The 21,085-nt window shown below is 58.7% G+C and overlaps 4 protein-coding genes across 4 annotated transcripts; 2 read left to right on the top strand and 2 right to left on the bottom strand.

The window, feature by feature from the left end:
- Window positions 1-583: 583 nt before the first annotated feature.
- Window positions 584-9,199, top strand: B0I36DRAFT_355942 (uncharacterized protein; the record flags this gene model as incomplete). Its single annotated transcript, XM_046157505.1, is given in 12 exon segments — window positions 584-2,183; window positions 2,702-2,956; window positions 3,958-4,013; window positions 4,200-4,435; window positions 4,498-4,759; window positions 4,777-5,088; window positions 5,203-5,631; window positions 5,700-6,021; window positions 6,201-6,740; window positions 8,217-8,234; window positions 8,255-8,284; window positions 8,778-9,199. 12 exon segments carry the CDS (start codon window positions 584-586, stop codon window positions 9,197-9,199), a joined length of 4,482 nt encoding a protein of 1,493 aa, XP_046004811.1.
- Window positions 9,200-10,009: 810 nt separating this feature from the next.
- On the bottom strand, window positions 10,010-12,209 carry B0I36DRAFT_369694 (cytochrome P450; the record flags this gene model as incomplete). The annotated part of the gene is made up of 4 exons (XM_046159817.1): window positions 10,010-10,651; window positions 10,758-11,648; window positions 11,717-12,004; window positions 12,072-12,209. The coding sequence occupies 4 exons, from the start codon at window positions 12,207-12,209 to the stop codon at window positions 10,010-10,012; spliced, it is 1,959 nt and encodes a 652-aa protein (XP_046004810.1).
- A 3,289-nt stretch (window positions 12,210-15,498) lies between these two features.
- Window positions 15,499-17,763, bottom strand: B0I36DRAFT_339602 (glycosyl hydrolase family 3 C-terminal domain-containing protein). The gene is made up of 2 exons (XM_046155893.1): window positions 17,079-17,763; window positions 15,499-17,018 (listed from the first exon to the last, which is right to left on the bottom strand). The coding sequence occupies exons 1-2, from the start codon at window positions 17,560-17,562 to the stop codon at window positions 15,589-15,591; spliced, it is 1,914 nt and encodes a 637-aa protein (XP_046004809.1). The 5' UTR covers window positions 17,563-17,763; the 3' UTR covers window positions 15,499-15,588.
- A 2,711-nt stretch (window positions 17,764-20,474) lies between these two features.
- Window positions 20,475-20,855, top strand: B0I36DRAFT_231757 (uncharacterized protein; the record flags this gene model as incomplete). Its single annotated transcript, XM_046149140.1, has 1 exon — window positions 20,475-20,855. A coding segment is annotated over one exon (381 nt), but the record flags the coding sequence as incomplete, so codon positions are not given.
- Between the last annotated feature and the right edge of the window lie 230 nt (window positions 20,856-21,085).

Raw genomic sequence — 21,085 nt, 5'->3', positions numbered from 1 at the left:
CTGATCATCGGGGAGGACATGGGCAATGTCGTGACGTATCTCGGGTCCATGACACACTCATTCACAAAGATTGTCAGTTACTCTGCAGCCGAAACCCTTTCTCGCCCATCGCCCAACGTCGTGCCCGGCTCGCAGCCATTGACGTGCGAGACGGAAATTGTTTGGTGATATCGTTTTAGTGATTTGTGGTGCGCGTTGAGGGTTACATACAAAGCGAGTTGATTGAGCCGTGCTACATGACGAGATCTGCCTTGATGACACAAGAGTCTGAATAAGGCGGTGTCTCCATCAAGCTCAATATGTTTCATTCAAGGAGGGGGTGGTCTCTCCAAAACCCCTGCAGTGCTCTCTCTGCACCACACGAATATGCTCTGCACGACGGGTGAGTTAGTGATACCCTGCATAGTCCCGGATCGATCAGTCCATGGTATGCAGATGAAATCTAGCCAACAGCAGCAGACTGTGGAGCGCAATGCGGGTCGTCTGACATGTCCCTGCCCTGACACTGCCTCGAGCAGCGTGCAGTCGCCGTCAGCATCCTCGCTCGCATCAACTACACCGCAAAGCGCACAGGAAGACCACCATGTCGAATGCCCATCATCTCCCCGACGAGATCCTCGTCGACATCGTGGAGAACCTTGCCATTGCCGCCGCCTGCAACGAGGGCCAGCACGCAGAGAACAAGCTCCGGCTGGCGACCCTGGCGCATGCTTGCCAGGCGTCCCGCCGCCTGCGCCGCGTCGCCGAGCCCGTCCTCTACCGGCACCTGTCCGGCGCAACGCCCGCGCAGCTCGCCGCTCTTTGCGGCCGGCCCGCGCTAGGCGACCATGTACGCCAGGTCGACTTTGGCGAAGAGGCAGGGCTAAGGTTTGACGCCGATCGCGAGGCGGCCGTGCGGCTGTACGAGCCCACGGTCAGGGCCATTGCTGCCGACAAGTACCAGTCCGGCTGGCTCGACGAGTTGCTGCAGGGCCTGCTCGACTTCCCTCCTGATTCGCCTTACGACGACATCTACATGAACGCGCAAGGCCCGGGGGTGCTGCTCACCCTGCTCTTGGTCCTGACGCCCAACCTAGAGGCTCTGACGGTGCCTCAAGACCCATATGACTCATGCGAGACGCTGATCCGGCTCATCAGCTACTGCGGCCAACACCATTGCGCGAAATATGACGAGCCAGCATCAGCGTCGACAGAGGCTCATGGACGCAGCAGGCAACCTTTCCCGCTCTCCAGACTTGCCGCCATCAGCACGACGGGCATGGCGTCGCAAGATGAATTTCCAGACGCCAGCAAGGCCAGGCACATCAAGCCGCTCCTCTTCTTCCCAGGCCTGCAGAGCTTCTCGGCGAGCTCTGTCAACTGGGCCTCCATCATGCCCGACGAGAAAGGCCACACATGGCCAAACCACGGAGAGGCCAATATCATCTCCAGCAACGCCACCGACAGCGAAAGCCACGCACTGCGCGTCGGCATCGAGCCTGCCTGCGGCTCCCACCCGGACCTCACGCACCTGTCCTTCCTCAACGCGTCCGACATGTATCCCAACGAGCTGCGCGAGATCCTGCTCGTCTTCCCGGCCCTGCAGAGCCTCGTCCTGCACTTTCACGTTCACAAGACCCGCGGGGACTTCGACTTTGCCGGGCTCGGCGATGTCCTGCGTCAACTTGCGCCAGCGGCCGGCAGCACGACGCCAGTGCCACCGCCGCGGCTGCGCCGCCTCGAGCTAGAGCCCGCCGTGGGCACGGACGAGGTGTCCGAGGATAATGACGAGGGCATCATCGACACCCTGCGCCACGGCGTGGTGACTTGTGCGCTCGAGCAGCTGCGAGTTCCGCTCGCCGCGCTGGTGGGTTCTTTCCTCGGAGAGGAGCCCGAGTCGGAGGTGGACTTGTGCACGTATTTGCCCGTCAGTTTGCGCTGGTTGTGGACTGCGGTGACCGTCATCGGGGACGTTGACGTCCATGTCGACGCGCTGGAGCGGATGCTTGACCAGGCGGGGAAGGACCTGCCGCTGCTGGAGTGGGTGCTGGTCCGGCTCCCCTTGGGATATGATAAGCTGGGCTACAAGGACCTGCCGTTTGAGAGTCGCGACTTTGCTGCGACGAAGATCGGGGAGCACCATGTGCTATATACAAAGAGGGCCGCAGGTGCGGCGGCGCTGCGCACTGCTCCGGGCTGGGAGGGTGAGCATGATGAGCGTGACGTACAGCTACCTTAGAATACCATAGTGATGAGCCACGTGTCGGATGACGAGTGATGGATTTCATGACTATCGTTCTTTCACTGTGCAGCAACCTACACAAAGTAGGTATTCCGATCGTTGCTGGTCCCTCATATTCGTTCTCAAAATTGTTTTCACAACGTGGACAATACGGGAGATGACTGGTGTGAGGGATCTCTGGACGCAATGGCAGTGCCAACCTTACGTCTGATACACGTTCAAATCTGAGGAGCGTAGAATCCTCAACGCTTTTTGCGTACTGCCTTGTTTACTGCCCTATTCGCGCTCGGATCCGTTTGTGATAGCGAATAGTAGACAGAAGATGAAACCAGAAGAGCCCAGCCCAGACCAAAAGCGCCACGCAAGTAGCGGCCACGACAAGAACGATGGCCGCCACCGCCACCCCATACGAGAACTCCTGGAACTGGACGTCATTACCAAATCGCTCCGTTGGCTAGCGCCACCTGCATTGCCGACAAGATGACAGTAATGTACACGAAGACGGCCAGCAGCCAGCCAGAATTCTGTTCAAAGAACGTCGTGTACCTACGCGAGCTCTCCATGTAGCCCTCGACAAACTTCCGAGCGGAAAACCCTGCAAATCCGAGACGGTAGAGCTTGTTGAGACGCGAGAGGCGGAGCTCGCCGTAGGCGTATCGCCCCTGCTAGGCGGTCGTGGTGCCACGCCACATTTGCTCGTGGTCGTGGCCCGCGACGACTTGCCGGGCGAGGCGCGTCCATGACGCCCAGTCCATGTCGGCAAGCAGGAGGCCAGTCTCGTGCGCGATCCTGAGGTCAGACTTGGAAACGACGAGCCATGTGTAAGACCACAAGAGGCCCAGCGCGCTGCGATACAAGGTCTCGTGCGGACATATGCTGGCCGACCAGAACTCGTGGCTCAGGAGGTATTCGGGTAGCGGCTTGATGAATATCGATGCTTCGTGCCAGACCAAGTGTTCGTCGGGTCTCTCGGTGATCAGAATGGCGCGGCCCATCAGACGTTGTCGGTGGAGCGGCCGAGCTGGCCGCATAAGCCCAGCTAGCCAGAGATAGTCGTGTAGTTTTGTGAGGTTCGGGGTATGCAAATCAAGAGCCAGGAACGCGGAGACGCCGGATGTGGAGTCTTTCGGGATGTCAGGACTGTGCAACGCGATGGGCAGTTCAGCATCAATCAGCGTCCAGCAACGAGCTGCACTAACTGTCGAGAACGGCGGGGCTCGAACCATCATCGACTGAGGCTGGGTCATCGTGTGGTGTTGAAGCATGGGTATGGTTGACAATGGTTCCTGTTGATGGCAGAACCGATTCAGATGAGCTCTCGCCCTGTCTCGTGGCCGCCTGCCGCCCTCTTTCTGGGCCTGCATAATGCAGCTGCGTTGGTTGGTCCGCCGGGTCCGCCTTGGAAGATTGCGCAAGGAAGACTTATCGAGACCCCTGTGCGACTTTCGTGAGCCCAGGCCTCATATGCAGGCTGCAGCATGGTTGGCTATGAACCGAGGAGGCGCACCCAAAACACCCTCTCGCCGACGCGTGCCAAGCCTCTGACGCCCATCTTCATCTTAGGGTGCACATACTCCGTAAGCAGTCGCTGCAACCCAAAGTGAATCAGAGAAAATTATCTCGCGGAGTATGCTGCTGACCCTGGGTAGGTGATACAGGACCCCCAGTGCAGGGGGATACGTAAAGTCTGATGGAGGTCAGATCCACATGTCCCTATGAACCTACCGCCCACGTAGCCTCTATCGCTGACGAATCCGCTGCATCTTCTCGATTCGTCGGTTTGCGACCGCAGGTCAGAACCAACGGCTATTCGCTTTCGTTGCTTTGCTCCTCGACTTGTTGGATGTCTCGCGCCCTCCTTCCCACCACCGACGTCGAGAGAGCAGCCGGCCGTCACTGCTGAGCGATGGCCGCACGCAAATCTCCGACATGGCGAGCTCAGGGACTCGATGTTCGTTGCAACAGCGCCTGCCTGCAGAGGCTGGTGCGCGGCAGACTGGAGGGCATTGATTGCAAGGTCCACTCACTTGCCGTCGAGCATCATGGGGACTCTCAGACGGCTACCATCCGCTTGACAGGCGGAGCAACGACTGTTCCAGCATCTCTGCAGCCCTGCCCCGAGCACCAAGCCAAGGATAGAGGCCTGACTCTAGATGACCAGTTTCTTGGCTTCACGACCCTCTTTGCCCCACCCCCCGCGGATCACCAGATCGAGTGAGTTCTGCCGGCCAGGTCAAGGAACACGACCAGACCACCACCAGCTGAATCGACGGCAGCATTGTAGCCATTTCGGGACTTGGAGGCCACGCCTTTGGCTCCTTCAAGGAGCGCGGCGGCAGCCACATGTGGCTTCGTGATGCGCTGCCGCACCACCTCACCGGTGAGGAGAACGGGCGTCCGATGGCCCGGGTCGTCATCTATGGGTACTTGCCGCCCGTCGTGGGCAGCAAGAGCATGCAAAACGTAGAAGACATTGCCGGGCAGTTTCGCGAGCAGCTGTTAGCCTTCGCGGCACATAGTGACCGGCCCCGACCCAAGGTATTCATCACCCACAGCCTTGGCGCCTGGTGCTCAAGGACGCCATCATATCCCTCGCAGCATCGAGAGACGCCGAGTCTACAAGACTGTGCAGGGCTATTAACGGCATCGTTTTCTTTGGCGTTCCCCATCTCGGCATGGAAAGCAGCTCGATACGGACCATGGCTGGTGGAGGCCCAAACCTCGCGCTGATCCTGGCAATCGGACAAGTAAATTCGCATTTCTTGCGCCGCCAGGCGCACGAGTTCCCAAAAGCCATCAAAGCGCTGGGCTCGTCGCGGCCTGAGGTCTTTTGCTTCTACGAGACCGCAAAGTTACCTACAGCAATAGTAAGTTGACCTTGAAACTCATGCATCGACTTACAACACCTACTCCCGAACCCTCCCCTGTGTAGTGGTGCGTCATTGTGTAGGGCAACTGCCCACTGACCACGGAGAAAACAGCAGAATAAAGATGGGCGCTGGGAGATGTCTGGACCGCCCACTATCCTCGTGCCGGTCGCTTCTGCCACACACTGCCTGCCCGAGACGGCAGATCACCGCACCCACAGCTGCGCCATTGATCGCACCCACTCGGAACTGGTCAAGTTTGCAGCGCAGGATCATGTATACGACGTCGTGCGGTACAGGCTTCAGCGCATCACGTGGGCTTCGGTGCGCTCCGAAGAACGCCGCAGCTTCCACCCAAAGGTCACGACGTTGATCCGCTTGCAAAAAAACAAGCATTTCACCGGCCGCGAGTCGGTGCTGAAGACCCTCCGCGAAGTCTGGTTCCCCATCGAAGCTGGTCGTGAGGCACCGCCCAAAACTGTGGCTCTCGTCGGGCTAGGCGGCATCGGCAAGACGCAGGTCGCTCTCGAGTTTTCGTACTGGGTGCAGAAGCACAAGCACGACTACTCCATCTTTGGATATCTGCACTCAGCGCGCAGACATTTGACCAGGGATGCGCTGAGATTGTGCAGCAGCTCGGGCTGGCGCCCAATTCCTCGGACGAGGACTCTGTCGACGCGAAGCGCCAGTCGAACCACCAGTCGAGTGATGCGAAGCAGCAGTTCAGGGAGTACTTGTCAAGTAGTAGTGCCGGTGCTGCCAGGTGGCTGCTGGTGCTAGACAACGCGGACGACGTAGAGCTCCTCAGGGACCTGCGCAAACACATGCCGCGCAGCGAGAGTGGGATCACATTGATGACAGCGCGCACAGAGAAGGCAGCCGAGACGGTCGATCCACAGACGGCTGTGATTGGTCTTGACGAGATGACTCCCAGTGAGGGTCACCAGCTTCTGAGGAACCATCTCGATCCGAAGAGGGTGGATCAGTACAGCAATGAGTCGTGCGGGGACCTGCTTTCGGCCCTTGAAACCCTTCCTCTCGCAATTACTCAAGCAGCAGCTTTTCTCAACCGTACTGGCGCGTCGATCCAGACATATCTCGGACATATCCAGAGCCGGGGAAAGAGGCGGAGCAGCTTATGAGCGTCGAGCTCGATTTCACAGACCACTGGCTACACGAAAAGCCACACCAAACTGTCATGACGACCTGGCTAGTCCCTTTGGATCAAGTCATACGAGAAGACGCAAACGGCGGTGGCAGGCCTACCATCGAGCTTCTGATGTTTCTATCGCGAATCGAACCGAAGGCGATCCCGTTGTCGATACTGCCCACCATCCGAGGCTCCGCCGTCGCGCTGGCTGACACGGTGGGCACGCTGCTCCGCTATGCGTTTCTAAAGAAGCGCGACGGCGACGTCTACGATATGCACAGCCTGGTGCACCTAGCAATCCGGAGCTGGGTGTCGCACGAGGGTCTCTCGGAGGGGGCCACGACGCTGACACTGAAGCGTCTGAGCGACAAGACGTCCTTTGCTGAGAATGTCGACTTGGCGGCGTTCGTCGAGCTGTCGGCTTACATGCCGCATGCCCTGCGTGCGATGTCGGACAGCGAGGGAGAGCAGGCAGAAGAAGCCAGGTTCTGGGTCGCCGAGGGTGTGTCGCGGCTCCTGCGAAGGAACTGGCGGGGTGGCGAGGCGATCATGGGCGCTGATCTGTAACGACGGCATCAGTAGACTGCATCCAGAAGGCAGCGAGGCCTGGTTGCGGGCGCGCGAGAATCTTGCAAGGTCACACGGGGCTGCTGGTCAGTTTGCGCATGCCTTGCCTTTGATGGTATAAGTTGTTGCAGGCTTGCAGAAAGTAAGGGGACGGCTGCCTAAGGTAACAACCCACTGCGGGCGCCAATACCGCCATTGTGCTGAGCTCGACTGGAACTCCCTGGTCTGCACTTCTCCTCGTATGCAGGTGCCTATGACGAAAGGTCGAATGTGCTAAAACACCTCACAAAGCAACCCTGCGAGCAACGGCCAAGAATTCGAGAACGGCCTCGCACTTATTTGCGCACGTCGGTGCCAGCCGACATCTACACTTGGGGGTATGCAAGTTGGTCCTCAATAAGCCAAAGACCTTTGCTTTGCATCCCCGTCGACGCCACGCGGCTTGCACAGTATACCGTAGTCGCAGTCCCGCTAACGAGCAGTGGTCCATCGTACCCGAGCCAAGTGACATGTGTCTGCTTTCTTTTACTCCTGCAGGATTCCCCGACAGGCTGCATTTTCTGACCGCGTCGGCGGGCCCGACCACTCACACTGCCCGGCGCAACCTCGCAGCGTCCCGTCCCCCACATGTCAGCTTGCTTGCGGCTGAGCTGTCAGAGTCACCGAACACTCCAGCCAACCACAATCCACCGGGCGAGCAGGCACCGACCCCCCACCTGCCTTTCGAGGCGCAGACGTCTCGGCCCTCGCCCAATCCGCGCCTGGTGACCCGGCAGGCAGGGTCGTGGCCCCCAAAGCATGTGGAGAAACCAGAGGCAGCCCCTGCCCTGCCATCATCATCCACAGGGCTGACTGGACCGCTGAAGATGGGCGGGCGCTGCCGTGCGGCCGCTAGATCCCCAGGCTTCGGCGGCCAATCGTCGTCCTCTGGAGGCGGCGCTGTAGGACCCGAGTTCTGGTCCTGACCATCATTCTCCGCCGGGAAGCCCTCACTTTCGCGCATTCCTGGTGGGCAAGGGGGTGGGGCGCACGGGCCATTGAGTTCATTCCGGTACCCCCAGGTTGAGTTCATTCCGGCCAGCCAAAAGTCAGCTAACCCACGACAGCCCCAAGCAGGGGTCTAACCTTAACCCCCAGCCCAGCCCGTCTTGTCTAGGGGCAAAAAAAGGAAAGAGGTCTTCAAGCAGCCCGATCAAAACCATCATCGGCTCATAGTCTGCTGCTCAGCCTGTCCTGATTCGGAAAGAACTTGCATAGCAATGATCTACCCCGAGAAGGATCAGAGCATTCTTAAAGCTGTCCTAAATATCACTTACCTACCTCTCCCAGTTTTGCACCTGTTCTCGACACGGTTATTAAGAGACAGTGACGTCAGCCAGGATTTATGATCAGCTTAACGTCCCTAACATAGATCGCTGCATTCTCCAAGGTAACACTCTGACATTGTAGATTATTCCAAAGCAGAGACGGGAAGCCTCCGTAAGCTACGATTAACACGCAGATGCAGAGACTGTGAGCTCATTTGAAGGTATTGCGACTTACCACAGGATTAAAACCTGCCAGACAGAGCTGTGAGCTGCGTCTGCGGGCCTTCAGGGGTCGCTCATAGGCTCAGATCAGTTCTTCAAACGGCATCAATACTCTTTTAGAAAGTCAAGATATTAGTGATTGACATGAGGTCAACGTCAAGATCGTTCGCAAACGGAACACCCTAACTTCGAATTGAACAATGCCTAAACAATGTATAAATCCATGCTCTGCACCACCCGGCTTCAGTTTCTCTTGAATAATCACCACAAAACAGCGCAACACTCAAAAATCCTCCAGCCCAGCAGTTCTCATTCGGTACTGGCCGCCCTCAACCATCAGCCATAAAGGACTTCTACTGCAATCACACTCCAACACGTCGCAATCATAAAGTTCTCTAGCATCATAACGCAAACACTCCTCTTCGCTCTACCACTCATCGTAGATGCGGCTCCAGCCAAGGCGATCTCGACGCTCTCCGGTGGCGCCGCCACCGCCGCCGCCCCGCGCAGCCTCTTCCGCCACCCTAAGCGCGACGACGAGGAGTACCCCAGCGAGGAGTACATTGACAAGTGGGTCGGCAAGGCGTGGAGTCTCGTATACGACCCGGACATGCAGGAGAACTGGTCCGGCTCGTGCTACGACAACCCGGACGAAGGGCGCGAGGTCATCAATCGCATGGGCCAGGTGCTGGCCAAGCACTCGACGGGGACCACGTACGTGCTGATGAAGCCCGGGAATGCGCCCAGGGCCTTCTGGCTCCGGGAAGAGTACCCCGTCCTCGCAGGCAAGGGCATCACTATTACTACGGTCAATGAGGATGACACTAGCAAGCGGAAGACCTATGTAACTCACAAGAACCCGTAGTAGACTCTCGACCTACTGGAGATGTAAGGAGCTGGATTCTGGGGCGCGAGATGTACCGAGATAACTGTACTGGCACTGAGGTAGGGCCGCGAGTTGCACATGATAGAGATGGAGTAGAGTAGTCGTTCATGGGCCGCCATGAAGAATGGTTGATATTTACATTGTTCAATAACCTCATCTATGTAGGATTGTCTGAGATGGCCATGGTGCTTTTTATCGAGACACATTCGTTGCAGCTTAGTCCGATCACTAACACTTGAAGTGACAAATTCTGGTTGATGGGGGATCAAAATGTAGTGCAACTTCCGGTCACCGGGATGAGAAGAAGTTGCGTCGCCGCAATCCAAGCAACAGCAAGGATCCAAGTCCTGTCACATTGCGCTTCAAATGCAGCGCAGGCTCTTGACCCCACTCGCCACACTGGCCTGGTGGTGCAACCAATGCATATCAGGTATATACATCGCGGTCCCCTAAGTACCGAAATATCATACTGTCACGTTATAACGTGATTGAGCTAAAAAATAATAATTAAAGTTTTATAGTTGGAACAGAGTCTACTGTTAATTTCATCAAACATTTTCGCCTTTTCCGCACAAGCCGTACTACGGCCGCGTCGGTCTTTGGGCCTACAAATTAGATCAAGTGATTGCAGCTGGTAATCTCTGTAGTACCATGCTTGTAAACATATCAATGGTCGACACATAAGGTTCCCGCGATGCAATGCTTATGCAGCTCCCCTCGCTGTCTTCACAGCTGCACGCGATGCCGTGCCCCAGGCGCACCTGAAGCCACGGTCATCTTGCCTGCGCTTTACCGAGGCGTCCATCGAAGTCTCACGTCCCGCGGATTGTTCATCGCCAGCGTGAACAGCGGCTGGCTGTCCTGCGTCAGGTCAAGCAGCCTCTGCCTCGCGGCCTGCATTCTCTTCTCCATGTCCTCCTCCGCGCCACCACCCAGAGCATCTCCGCCGGTGATCTCGGGCTCGGTGTTGCACCGCCCAAAGAGAGTCGCGATGACGGCGACGAACTCGACCTGCGACATCTTCTGCCCGGGACACTTCCTCGGGCCCGAGGACCAGGGGAGGAACCCGCCACGCGGGATACCGAGGACTGCGCTGTGGTCCACTATTACTTCTTCGTTTACTGCCTTTACTCGAGATCCATCGTTGTCGCTACCGTCGTCGTCGTCGTTGCTCCCCGTGGAGATGCGCTGGATCCAGCGCGCAGGGTTGAACTCGGATGCGTCGTCCCACGCGGAAGAGCTGGCGTGCAGGGCCATGGTGTTGATGTACACGGCACAGGGCGCAGGGATAGTGATTGTCGATAGCTCGGCATTATCATCGTCGTTGTCGGAGGAGGAAGTCGAGTAGGCACGGGAGCAGGGGATGGTCTGCGGCGTGCTGGTCGAGCGCATAAGCATCGTCACTGCTGGGAACAGGCGGAGGACCTCGAACTGTGTTTGTCAGTGAAAATCTATCAGCGGCTGTTGCAAAGGGGCAAGTTTTCATCATCCTATCTCCACGGATAATTCCTCAGACTCGAGGATGCATTGCACATACCATGAGGGCCAGACAGCGCGGCAGCCTGGGAAACGCCTCCGCATAATCTGGCAGCTGCAGCTCTTTGCCGGTGCCGCCGCCCCCAGCGTAGAGGACGGCGTCGATCTCGGCCTGCACCCACGCCTGCCACTGTGGGTGTGCGGCGAGTAGCGTCACTGCGAAGCCGAGCGTATTAGCAGTCGTGTCGAACCCGGCTGCCGTGAAGATGAACAGGTTCCCGGCGATCTCGTCCTCGGAAAGGTACTGCGATTTCCCGCTGCCGACGGTTCCGCTGTCAGGTTCCTTGGTCTGGTTCCCCTGGTCACAATTGTTTTCTTGCTCCTTGGCTTCGTCCGAGAGGCGAACGAGGGTTCTTATGATGGTGTCCGGGGCGGCTGGAGTAGCAGCACTGCCCAAGTTTACGTCTTTCTTAGTCAAGGTGGTGCCACTGCCCCGACGCTCGTTGTCGAGGAGATCGTTCGTCAGCTTCGGGAGACGCTCGAGGGCGATGCCGAGCCTGCGCATGGAGTAGGGCATGATCGGCAGGCGCAGTATGGCACCCGGCACAAAGGCGGCGAACAGCAGCAGCTCAGTGCAGAGCGATATGGCGTCGACGTAGGTCATGTCGGCGTGCGGGGCGGGCTTGGCTGCCGACTCTGACGGGAGCACGTAGGGTGCGGGCCGGCCGTAGGCGACACGCTTGAGCACGTTGATGGCGATGGCTCGCAGGCCGGTGATGCTCTCTTTGGTGGATGCAGACGGATCTCCGGTGGCGGTGGTTGTTGAAGAGAGCAAGGCGTCGACGAGCTCGTTGGCCTGCTCCTTGCTTTCGGCCCAAACGCCAGAGCTGATCCGCTCGTTGAGGGCTGGCGCCACGATGCGGCGCTGGCGAGCCCAGGAATCGTCGACAGACTGTTTCCCAGGATCACTGCGTCAGCCGAGTCTTCGGGGCAAGATTATGCTGGCTGTTGTTCACTTACAGTTACGAGGTTGTGGCCAAGCAACCCCATGACGCTGGTCGTCACGTCTGGATGAACAAAGTCGCGCCTACGAGCAAGGATGGCGTTGGCCATGGCCGGATCAGCAGTAACGAAGCGATTCAGAGAAGTCGTGACAATGACAAAAGCCGGACCGAGCCGCTCGTGGATGGCGCTCTTGTCGTGGAACTCCCAGCCCCATAGTGTAAGATCAAAGGCACGCCGAGCGGAGGCGGGCAGAATCCGGCGGAGGAGTGGTTTCAACGGCTCGGAGACGACTCCGAAAATGAACTAGAGAGGGGAAAGTGGATGTCAGATATCGTGTCTTCGGCATGGGCAGAACAAGAGCCAGACTAACACCATCGGGATCATATGGCACAACAACCAGAGGCAAGCCCATCGACTTTGCGGCATTGTAGTTGCGAACAAGAAAAAGCACTTGTGACCCCGCCCAGAGGAACGAGACCAGGGCCAAGCCCACAATGATGAGACTCATGAGTGTGGTGGTCAACGGGCCAGGTTCTGTCACGAGAATGCAACTGTAGTGAACGAATACTTAGCAGTGAAAGAGTTAACGTGGACCAACTGCCATCCTGATATAGTGATGGACTACTACTGTGATGTGGATCCAACTGTCAAAATCGTGCCAGACGGAATGCGCAAATGCCGGATGACCACCCCTGGAGAACGGGTTGGACATGCAGGGACCCCTCAGCGCTCGGTGGCCGACAGCACCCGGCCCGCCGAGCTCATCTCCACATACCATTCTAGATAGACCGCAGTAGTTAGGCCAGGCCGGTCTTGGCAACAAGCAGTGATGTGAAGCCACAGCAAGACTGGCTATCCTCGAATGTTACGATTCGTAAGACACGAAGTCTTGCCGACGTCCTGGAAAGTTTTGCAATTCGCAGGGCAAAGTCAGTTAGGCGAGTCATGTGCAACAGGGCATACAATCGATCAAGGCGATGAGGGCGTGAACAATTTGGCATGCCTCCCACAGCACCCCTGAGTGGTGGTTTTGGAAGGCCGAGGGCCAACAATGCGTAACGAGCGTAACCGAGCAAACACAGCCAGCAAGCTTTGTCGGTGCTTCATAAGACGCAATAAGCGGTAGCATGCAACACATACGGCAGGCAAACCTCGTTCACAATGCCTGATGTACGTAGCGCTTAAGTCAATCAGGAACACTTATCACCATGAGGACTTATACCTGCTGTGTCAGCGATTCAGACGGCACATTTGGAAGACAGAACAGCACAGGGCGGAGAGCAAACGAAGATCCCGCCTGATAAATTTGCTGCCCATGATGGAGGACATCCATATCGAAGGTTTTAAGCAAGACCTTATCCTAGCACTACTCCAACTGACGACTATGCCAACCCCAACTAATCCCTAAGCATTGTTTGTATGAGCGAGAGGTGCGCCATAAACAAGACACAAGTTAACAAATAATCACAGATCATTTTAAAAGTTATCAATTCGTGTCGAACACCAGCGAGCAGCCTATAAAATGAGTCGGCTTGTCATCTCCTTAGAGAGTTGGAAGACAATATGCCCGACTCCACGTGGCAGCAGCACTCCAATCTGGCAGTGCAAACGAAGAGGTATATGTCGAACAGGTCAACACTAACCAGATGCTGGACATACCCGGAGGGTCGGAGGGCAACTGGTGAAACGGCTGGAGAAGAGCGTGTGGTGGATCACGGAGGGTCTCCAAGACAAGTTCTCAATGAACAGTATGTAATGTCACACAAATGTATGCAACTCTTTCTATAAATGGCTAGCTGAGCAAATCTATGAGGTCCAAGTCTAGAATGTACAAGAGAGCCCTAGTGCGCTGAGAGACGGAAACGAGTGATGTAAATACTGTTCCCGTATGTCGCAAAGCCCCCAGATGAATATGTAGTATCGCAGTCTACAGGTTGTGTCTCGCGTGCTTGCTCTGTACCTAATCCATTCACTATAGCGATACACCCGCTCGCATCTCCGTTGCTTCAATCTTCGCACTCGCCCCCACTTCACCACACCCCCAGGACCCTGGCTTTGATGGACCGCAGCGCGTAGTTGTTGCCCGCGTGCGAGCTGCCGTAGACCCGCGTGTCGTCGAGGTTGAGCGGGTATCCCAGCCCCGTGAAGAAGGACTTGAGGAACTGCTTGAGGTTCGGGATGTTGGCCGAGATGATGGCTCAAGTAACATTTGTAGTTTGTTGTGTTGAAGCCTTCAACATCAAGTGCATCACCAGCCTACAAAGAATGACATGCCAAAGAACAATGCTTCAAGCTGCACGGAGATGACCACATGCACAATATGCAGGGGTCACCAAGTGCCGAGGCCCAGGCTAGCCGCGCTTAAACACCACCATGACTCGCATGCTCGCCCTTGATTTGTAAGACTCCCGTGTGCACCTTGGTTTGTAAGCTTCCCTTGTGCAAACCTTAAGTTCCTGACCATAGCGTTGCCCCGTGGCTGGAAACACATACTAGATGCGCCTAGTGACGTCTAGTGCTGCTGCCTCACCCCGACAACCTGGCGGTCTGCGTGGTGGCTAACCGCAATCTATGGTTTGCGATGCCCCTGTGCTTTCGCGGCCATACAGAGTATATGAGATGATGGGAATTCGATAGCACGGGAGACAACTAGAAAAAGCTGCGGACCCCCTTTCGATATTGTGCCCGTCCTGTCCTCCACGCCTTAAACCTTTCATCGTAAACATTGCGCAACAAGACTATACACCAAGCAACCGTCACAATGGGCGCATCGGGCAGCAAGAGCGTCGCCTTTGACCCCAAGGTCGACATCCCGTCCCTCAAGGACAGGGTCGTCCTCGTAACGGGCGGCACCAGCGGCATAGGCCAGCAGTCCGTCCTCGAGTTCGCCAAGCACGAGCCCAAGGAGATCTGGCTCGCCGCCCGCAACGCGGCTAAGGCGAAGGAGGTTACGGACAAGATCAAGGCCGAGGTCCCCGGCGCGAACATCCGGTTCGTCCAGATAGACATAGGCTCCTTTGCGTCCGTCCGTACGGCCGCCAAGCAGATCCTCGACGGCGCCGATCGGCTCGATATCCTGCTCCTCAACGCCGGCATCATGGGAGTCCCCGCAGCTACCACCGACGAGGGCTACGAGATCCAGTTTGGTACCAACCACATGGGCCACGCGCTCTTGACCAAGCTGCTCCAGCCCTTACTCCTCAAGACGGCGGAGCAGCACGGCGACGCCCGCGTCGTGTTCGTCTCTTCGGCTGCCCATGCCTTTGGGCCGCCCGAGGGCATCATCTTTGACGCGCTTAAAACGACAGGCGAAGCGATGACCGGGAGAGCCCGTTATGGCCAAAGCAAGCTCGCCAACGCGCTGTACGCGAGGGAGCTCGCGCGGCACAACCCGCAGCTCACGGCCGTGTCGCTGCACCCGGGCGTCGTCAGGACCAACCTCGCCGCCACACTGCTGGACGGCAACTGGTTCGCGGGCGCTGTGATTGTCTTCCTCTCTATGGTTATCGGCGTCGACGTACCCACGGGCACGCTGAACCAACTCTGGGCGTCGACGGCGAAGGCAAAGGATATCGTGTCCGGCACGTACTATGAGCCGATCGGCGTCACGGGGCGCGGGAAGCCCCAGATCTACGACCAGGCGCTCGCGGAGAAGCTGTGGGAGTGGACGGAGAAGGAGCTCGAGGGGCAGACGGTCGGCTGAGAAGGGTGGAATGGGTTGATGTGATCTCTCGGCGTTCGAGCGACAACTGGTTTTACACGCAAAAATAATATGCACTCACACATGCTTACGTCTCTGGTGCATTCTATGTCTGCGATGTGCGTATTGTTTAAGATGATTTCATAGTCTTGGGCAGGGAAGACCTCACCGAGCAACGTCCAGCCGCTCAGACACCAGTCCACGTGAACCCCTTGTCTAGGGTAAGGTCGACACTGTGCGTAATGTCCGCGCTCGAAAGCCCGACGAGCACCTTGTACGCTCCCGGCCGCGCCTCCCAGCACATCCGCGCCGCGTCGTAGCAGCTCACGCAGTCCCTGTCCAGCGTCAGGACGACGTCCCTCACCTCGCCGGCCTCGAGCGCGACCTTTTCAAAGGCCCGCAGCTCCTTGGGCGGCCTGGCGTGGCCACCGCCGCCGCCGCCACCGCCGATGGCCGCATCACCGCTGTTGCAGTCGGCGACGTAGAACTGCACGGCGACTTTGCCCGCGCGGCCGCCGGTGTTCTGCACCCTCGCTGTCACCGTGATGCCGATGTTCGCGTCAGCGGCCGCGAACAGGACGCGCTGCTGCGTGATGCCGGCGCCCAGCACGGCAAAGGTCGTGTACGACAGCCCGTAGCCGAACGGGAACAGCGGCTTGGCGGCGACGTCTGCCCGGTCATAGTATCGGTATCCAACATTCAGCGCTTCCTCGTAGCGGAGGATGTTGTTGTGCGAGGGGAAATTGTCATAGGCCGGGTTGTCCTCGACCTTTCTGGGCCACGACAGCGGCAGCCGCCCGCCCGGGTTCACGTCCCCCGAGAGCACGGCGGCGACCGAGTCGCCCATCTCCTGGCCCGGGAACCACGCCTGCACAATGGCCGGGCTGCGGTCGGCAAACTGCGCCATCCCGACGGGCGCGCCCGAGAAGTTGACCACGGCGGACCGGTCCGGGTTGGCCGCGAGCACGGCGTCGACCATGTCGTACTCGGCCGCCGTCAGGTCCATGTCGGTCCGGTCGAACCCTTCCGACTCGATCTCGTTGATCGTGCCGGTGCACACGACGGCGTAGTCGCACGCCGCCGCGGCCTCTGAGGCCTCGCGCAGCCGCGCCGCGAGATCAATATGCTCGTAGAACCGTACCGCGCTGCCCTGGAACATCTTGCCGTTGAGCGGCGGCGCGTCGAGGATGGCCCGGTCCGCCGCCCACGAGTCCATGCGGACCGAGTAACGCCTGCCCGCGGTCATCTCGTGGGTGAAGCGGCGCTCGAGCTGGCGCTTATAGAAATAAAAGGACTCGGGCTTGAGCTTGGTCTCCTGCGGGCGCTCAAAGACCTGGACGCCGTCGATGTAGACGACCGCCCTGCCCGTGCTGATGGCGGAGAAGAGGTGCTGGCCCGAGGACGGGGCGACGAGGTCAAAGGTGATGCGCGTGCAGTAATCCTTGTCGAGGTGGCCGGGCCAGCGCTCCTTGATCATGTACTCGGCCTGCGGCCGCATCTCCTGGAACGACGGGTTCTCTCCGATCGTCGGCCCGTTGAACCACTCGATCTTGACGGGTGCTGGAGTGTGTTCGGTGTTGCCAACCTCGAACACCGCGGACGGGTCGGCATGGGGGACTATGCAGGCTTAGCACCAGCGATGTGTGTTTGGAATATTTCATGTTTCGGGTGACTCACCTGCTCCAAACACCGGAACCCCCGCGGCTACTTTGACGTCGTAGCCCAGCATTGGCAGTCCGTCTACAAGTGTTATCGCATGCTGCGCGTCGACCCGGGCGCTCCCGCCACCGCCGAGAACGACCGACGTAGCATGCTGGCCTATTATGGCCACGGTGGCAGTCTTGGTGATCGGGAGGACGCCGCCCTCGTTCCTCAGCAACGCGATGCCGTCCGCCCCGGCGTCTCGGATCAGCGCGTTAGTCGCGGGATCTTCGACACATCGCTCCGGCGGCTCCTCCGGGTTGTCCCAACGCCCGAGACGCCTGGCGAGCTCCAGGACACGCCGGGCGCTCGTGTTGATCGTCTCTTCTGTGACGGCACCCTTCCGGATCTGCTCCTTGACTTCCCCCACCGATCTCCATTTCGTCGGGCCGGGCATCTCGAGATCCTGACCGGCCTCGAGGCCACGGGCTGTCGAGTATGTGCCCATCCAGTCCGACATGACGAGTCCCTTGAAGCCCCATTCCTTGCGGAGGACCTGACCATCATTCACAGGCAGTTTGTGTCCAGTTGGCGCGTCTCTGCCATACAACAGGGGCCAAACGCTCGGGCCATTGCATTCATTCTGAACCCCAAGTGCGCCATACTAGAATTGGCACTTGGACACAAACTTACAGTGGGCAGGGACTCGATGCAAACTGGGGCAGAGCGACGTCGGGCTCGGGAACCGGAAGGAAGACGCCAGGCATGTGAAGAGGTTATGTGAAGTGTTCCTCCAACAGAGCCTATGGTCCAGGGAAGCCTCCCGCGACTGGCGCCTTGCGCTAAATCAGGGCCTGATTCAAGGGCGCTCGGGCCCCGCCGGGCGTGCATGGTTGGCAAGGGTTCGCGATCGTGATTCGAAAGACAATTGGTACAGTTGGCTAACTAGCCACAGCTTCGAACAGGCCCTCGCGCTCTTCGGACGCCCCAAGTCGGTGACCGGCTTCTTCCGGGCCCAGCGGCCCATCGAGAGCGAGGTCGAGCACTCGTTCACCATCAGCCTGCAGTATGACGGGGCCCTTCTGGGCCTGCTCGTCACGGTCAAGACGGCCGTCACGAGCCCTATGGCGCAGCAGCTCAAGCAGCTCGTGCGCGGGACCAAGGGCTCGTTTGTCAAGGTAAGGATTGAACCCTTGTAGAAAGCAGAAGGAACCGCGTGCTGACTTGCCAGTACTTCCAGCAGCGAAGCACCTGTCCCCAGGAGGGGGGAGCAGATCGGCGCTGGTGCTAAGCCCCTCGATGAAGGATTCGGGGTCGAGTCGGAGGCCCTGCGCGGCATCTTGACGACGTACAAGGAGTTCGACCCAAGCGTGCAGAAGCATGACCCTGAGACGAAGAAGTACACCGGGGGGTACCCGACCGTCACGGGACGGTGGATGGGGCTGTAGGAGAACGTGGCGGATGCTATTAACGGCAAGGCCAAGCTGGAGGTCAAGGCGACGCAGTCGAAGATGGCCTGCGGTTTATCGAGCCTGCGAGGGAGTCGTACGATAGGGGTATTACGGTGGCGTGGAGGTAAGGAACTCATTTGTGCATCAAGCCGTTGGATCATGGTCTATAGATCATCATCGCGTCATTAGACTTCATGAGCCTGGATCTGCAGCGTCGCCCTGCGCCGTCTTTCCTTCCGCCTCCCACCAGCTCTTCATGCCCTCAACGTCGCACCAGTCAAACTGGCGCGGCTCCTCGTACCACCACCTCTCCCCCGGCCTCCTGGGCCTGTCGCTGACGTACTTCCTGAGGCTCCCGCCGTCCGCCAGGTGGTTCTTGACGCCGACGAGCAGGATCACGGCGCCAACCCGCGGAGCGAACTCGTCGGGGTCAAGGAACACGGTCAGCAGGACGCGCTTGCCGGTGGAGGGGTCCGCGACGCGCGCCGTGCGCATGGCGTAGGGGGGCACCGGGCACGGCTGGACGTTGTCGAGGGCGCTGACGACCACCAGTGTGTTGATGGACCAGTTCTGCTTGTAGGGCAGGTCGGGGATGGACCGGAGGCGGGTGAGCTTGAGCGGGATGGAGGGATGGGTCTAGTCGCGCGGCAGTGCGGCGGGGCCACGGTGCGCGTAGGCGACAGCTTCTTCCCTGCGTCGAGAGGTTTTGGAGGGCGAGACGACCATGTTCTCGACATCGTCCGGGTCGAGGCCGTCGTCGTCATCGTAGTCGTTGCTTTGTTGCTGGCGAGGCCGATGCTTCGTCGGTGTTGCTTGGCGCGATTGGCGTTCCGCCTGCGCCAGTGCTTCTTTGATGCCCTCGAACTCGAGCTGGCTGCTGGGTATCAGGTCGACCTCGTCCTCGACCCCGGCCCGGTCGTCGTGTTGCCCTGCTTGTTCGCCGACTTGCCTGGCAGCCGGGCTCACTTGCGCAAGTTCTGAATGCCACCCGACGGTGACCAGGTCGCCAATGACGAGGTACACCATCTGCAACGGGGCCCCCGATTCGTCGTTGCCGAGTTCCCTGTGCCGGATGTGGAAGGTGTCGAGGCGCACGAAGCAGCCGACATGGACGGCGCTCGCGTCGATGAAGCGGTGCATCTCAGGGCGCAGCAGGGCCTGGATGCACAGGTCGCCGTCGCCGAGGACGAGGCGGACGGCTCGCCATCGCGTCGACCGCGGGAGGGGGGCGATCGTGACGTCCTCGACGAGGAAGATAGAGCCGGGGATGCAGTAGCTGGTGCGGAGGAGCTCGACGATGAGCAGTTTCGGGGTGAAGGGGTCGGACGGGTCCGCGAAGACTATCGGGAGTTCGGGCGGCGCGGGGCCAGGGTCCTTCTGGGCATCTTGGTCGTGGTCGTCGGGAGACACCGGGAGAGGCATGTGGAGGGATACCGTACATGCTTCGGTCAGTCGTGGGAGGGACGGCGGTGTTGAGTTGAGGCTACCCTGACGAATACAGTATACCTCGAGGCTTTACAATGCCTTCACCAGATATTCACACCGCCAACATAAGCCGCCGCAGAAGTCCAATTACCCCGAACGATGCCTCTGGCCGAGCACAATCACGACCTTCGTCGGGCCACTCAGACCAGTCGTCAGGCGATTCAACCGCCTGCCTCGAAATATGTCAATATGATACGGACGGAGTGGGCGACGTGCCTGCAGGATGGCTCCATCATAATTTTACCTCGCTTCCCGGACTTCACGATTCGATCGGCAAGGATGTTCCTGGTGTTCAGTGGCGAAAATCAGACATATACCTCCGAAACGATTACCACACCCCTCAGTATAGACCGAGTCAACCGGTCCAACACGTCGACACACTGATACCAGACCCGGCCGGACCAGACGGAAAAGGCAGCACTATGGTCAACTAAGTCGGGACGAGTCTATAACGCGAGCCGTAACGAGGATGACGACCCTCCCAACTGCCTTGTGATTAGCTCGCCAGCTCAGAGAAACAGACCGTCACCTCGCCTCGGCGCTTGCCTTGGCCCATGAAAGGGATCTTGCCTGGGCCGAACAAAGGCGCCAAACGCAACGAGGCAGAGCCACGCTTTCGCCGCCGGCCGCAAGCCCTGCCCAGGTCTCATTGCTTCCGGATGTGCCCGCCCAGGGCGAGGAGCAGCGTGAGCAGCATGGCTTGTCCGATGCCAGCTCGAGATCCAACGCCGTTGGAATAATTCAAAACCCACCAATCCCGGGCGATCCAGCTCCGTCTGTTGAGGCCCTTCTTGCTAGGGTTAACAGTTTTGCGAAAACCCATGGCTTCGGCGTTATCAAAGCTCATGGCATGATTCGACCGGGACAGCGAAGTCGATATGTCTTCCAATGCGACCGGTACGGGGCTCCGCGGCCAGGAAGGGGTGCTGGCCTTCGGAAACGAAAGTCTCGAAAGTCGGGGTGCCTATGGAAAATTATTGCCGAGGCCCTGCCAGGGAACAGCTTCCAGTGGACTCTGCGGCACTTCCCAGGTGCGGAACACCACCGCCACAACCATAACCCCAGTACCGACGCCGCCACCCACCCAGTTCACCGACGACTTCATAG

The sequence above is a fragment of the Microdochium trichocladiopsis genome (genome assembly GCF_020744255.1).
Source record: "Microdochium trichocladiopsis strain MPI-CAGE-CH-0230 chromosome Unknown B0I36scaffold_14, whole genome shotgun sequence".
Classification (NCBI taxonomy): Eukaryota; Fungi; Ascomycota; class Sordariomycetes; order Xylariales; family Microdochiaceae; genus Microdochium; species Microdochium trichocladiopsis.
Note: the sequence above shows the minus strand (reverse complement) of the source record. Positions and strands in the feature narration are given on the sequence as shown.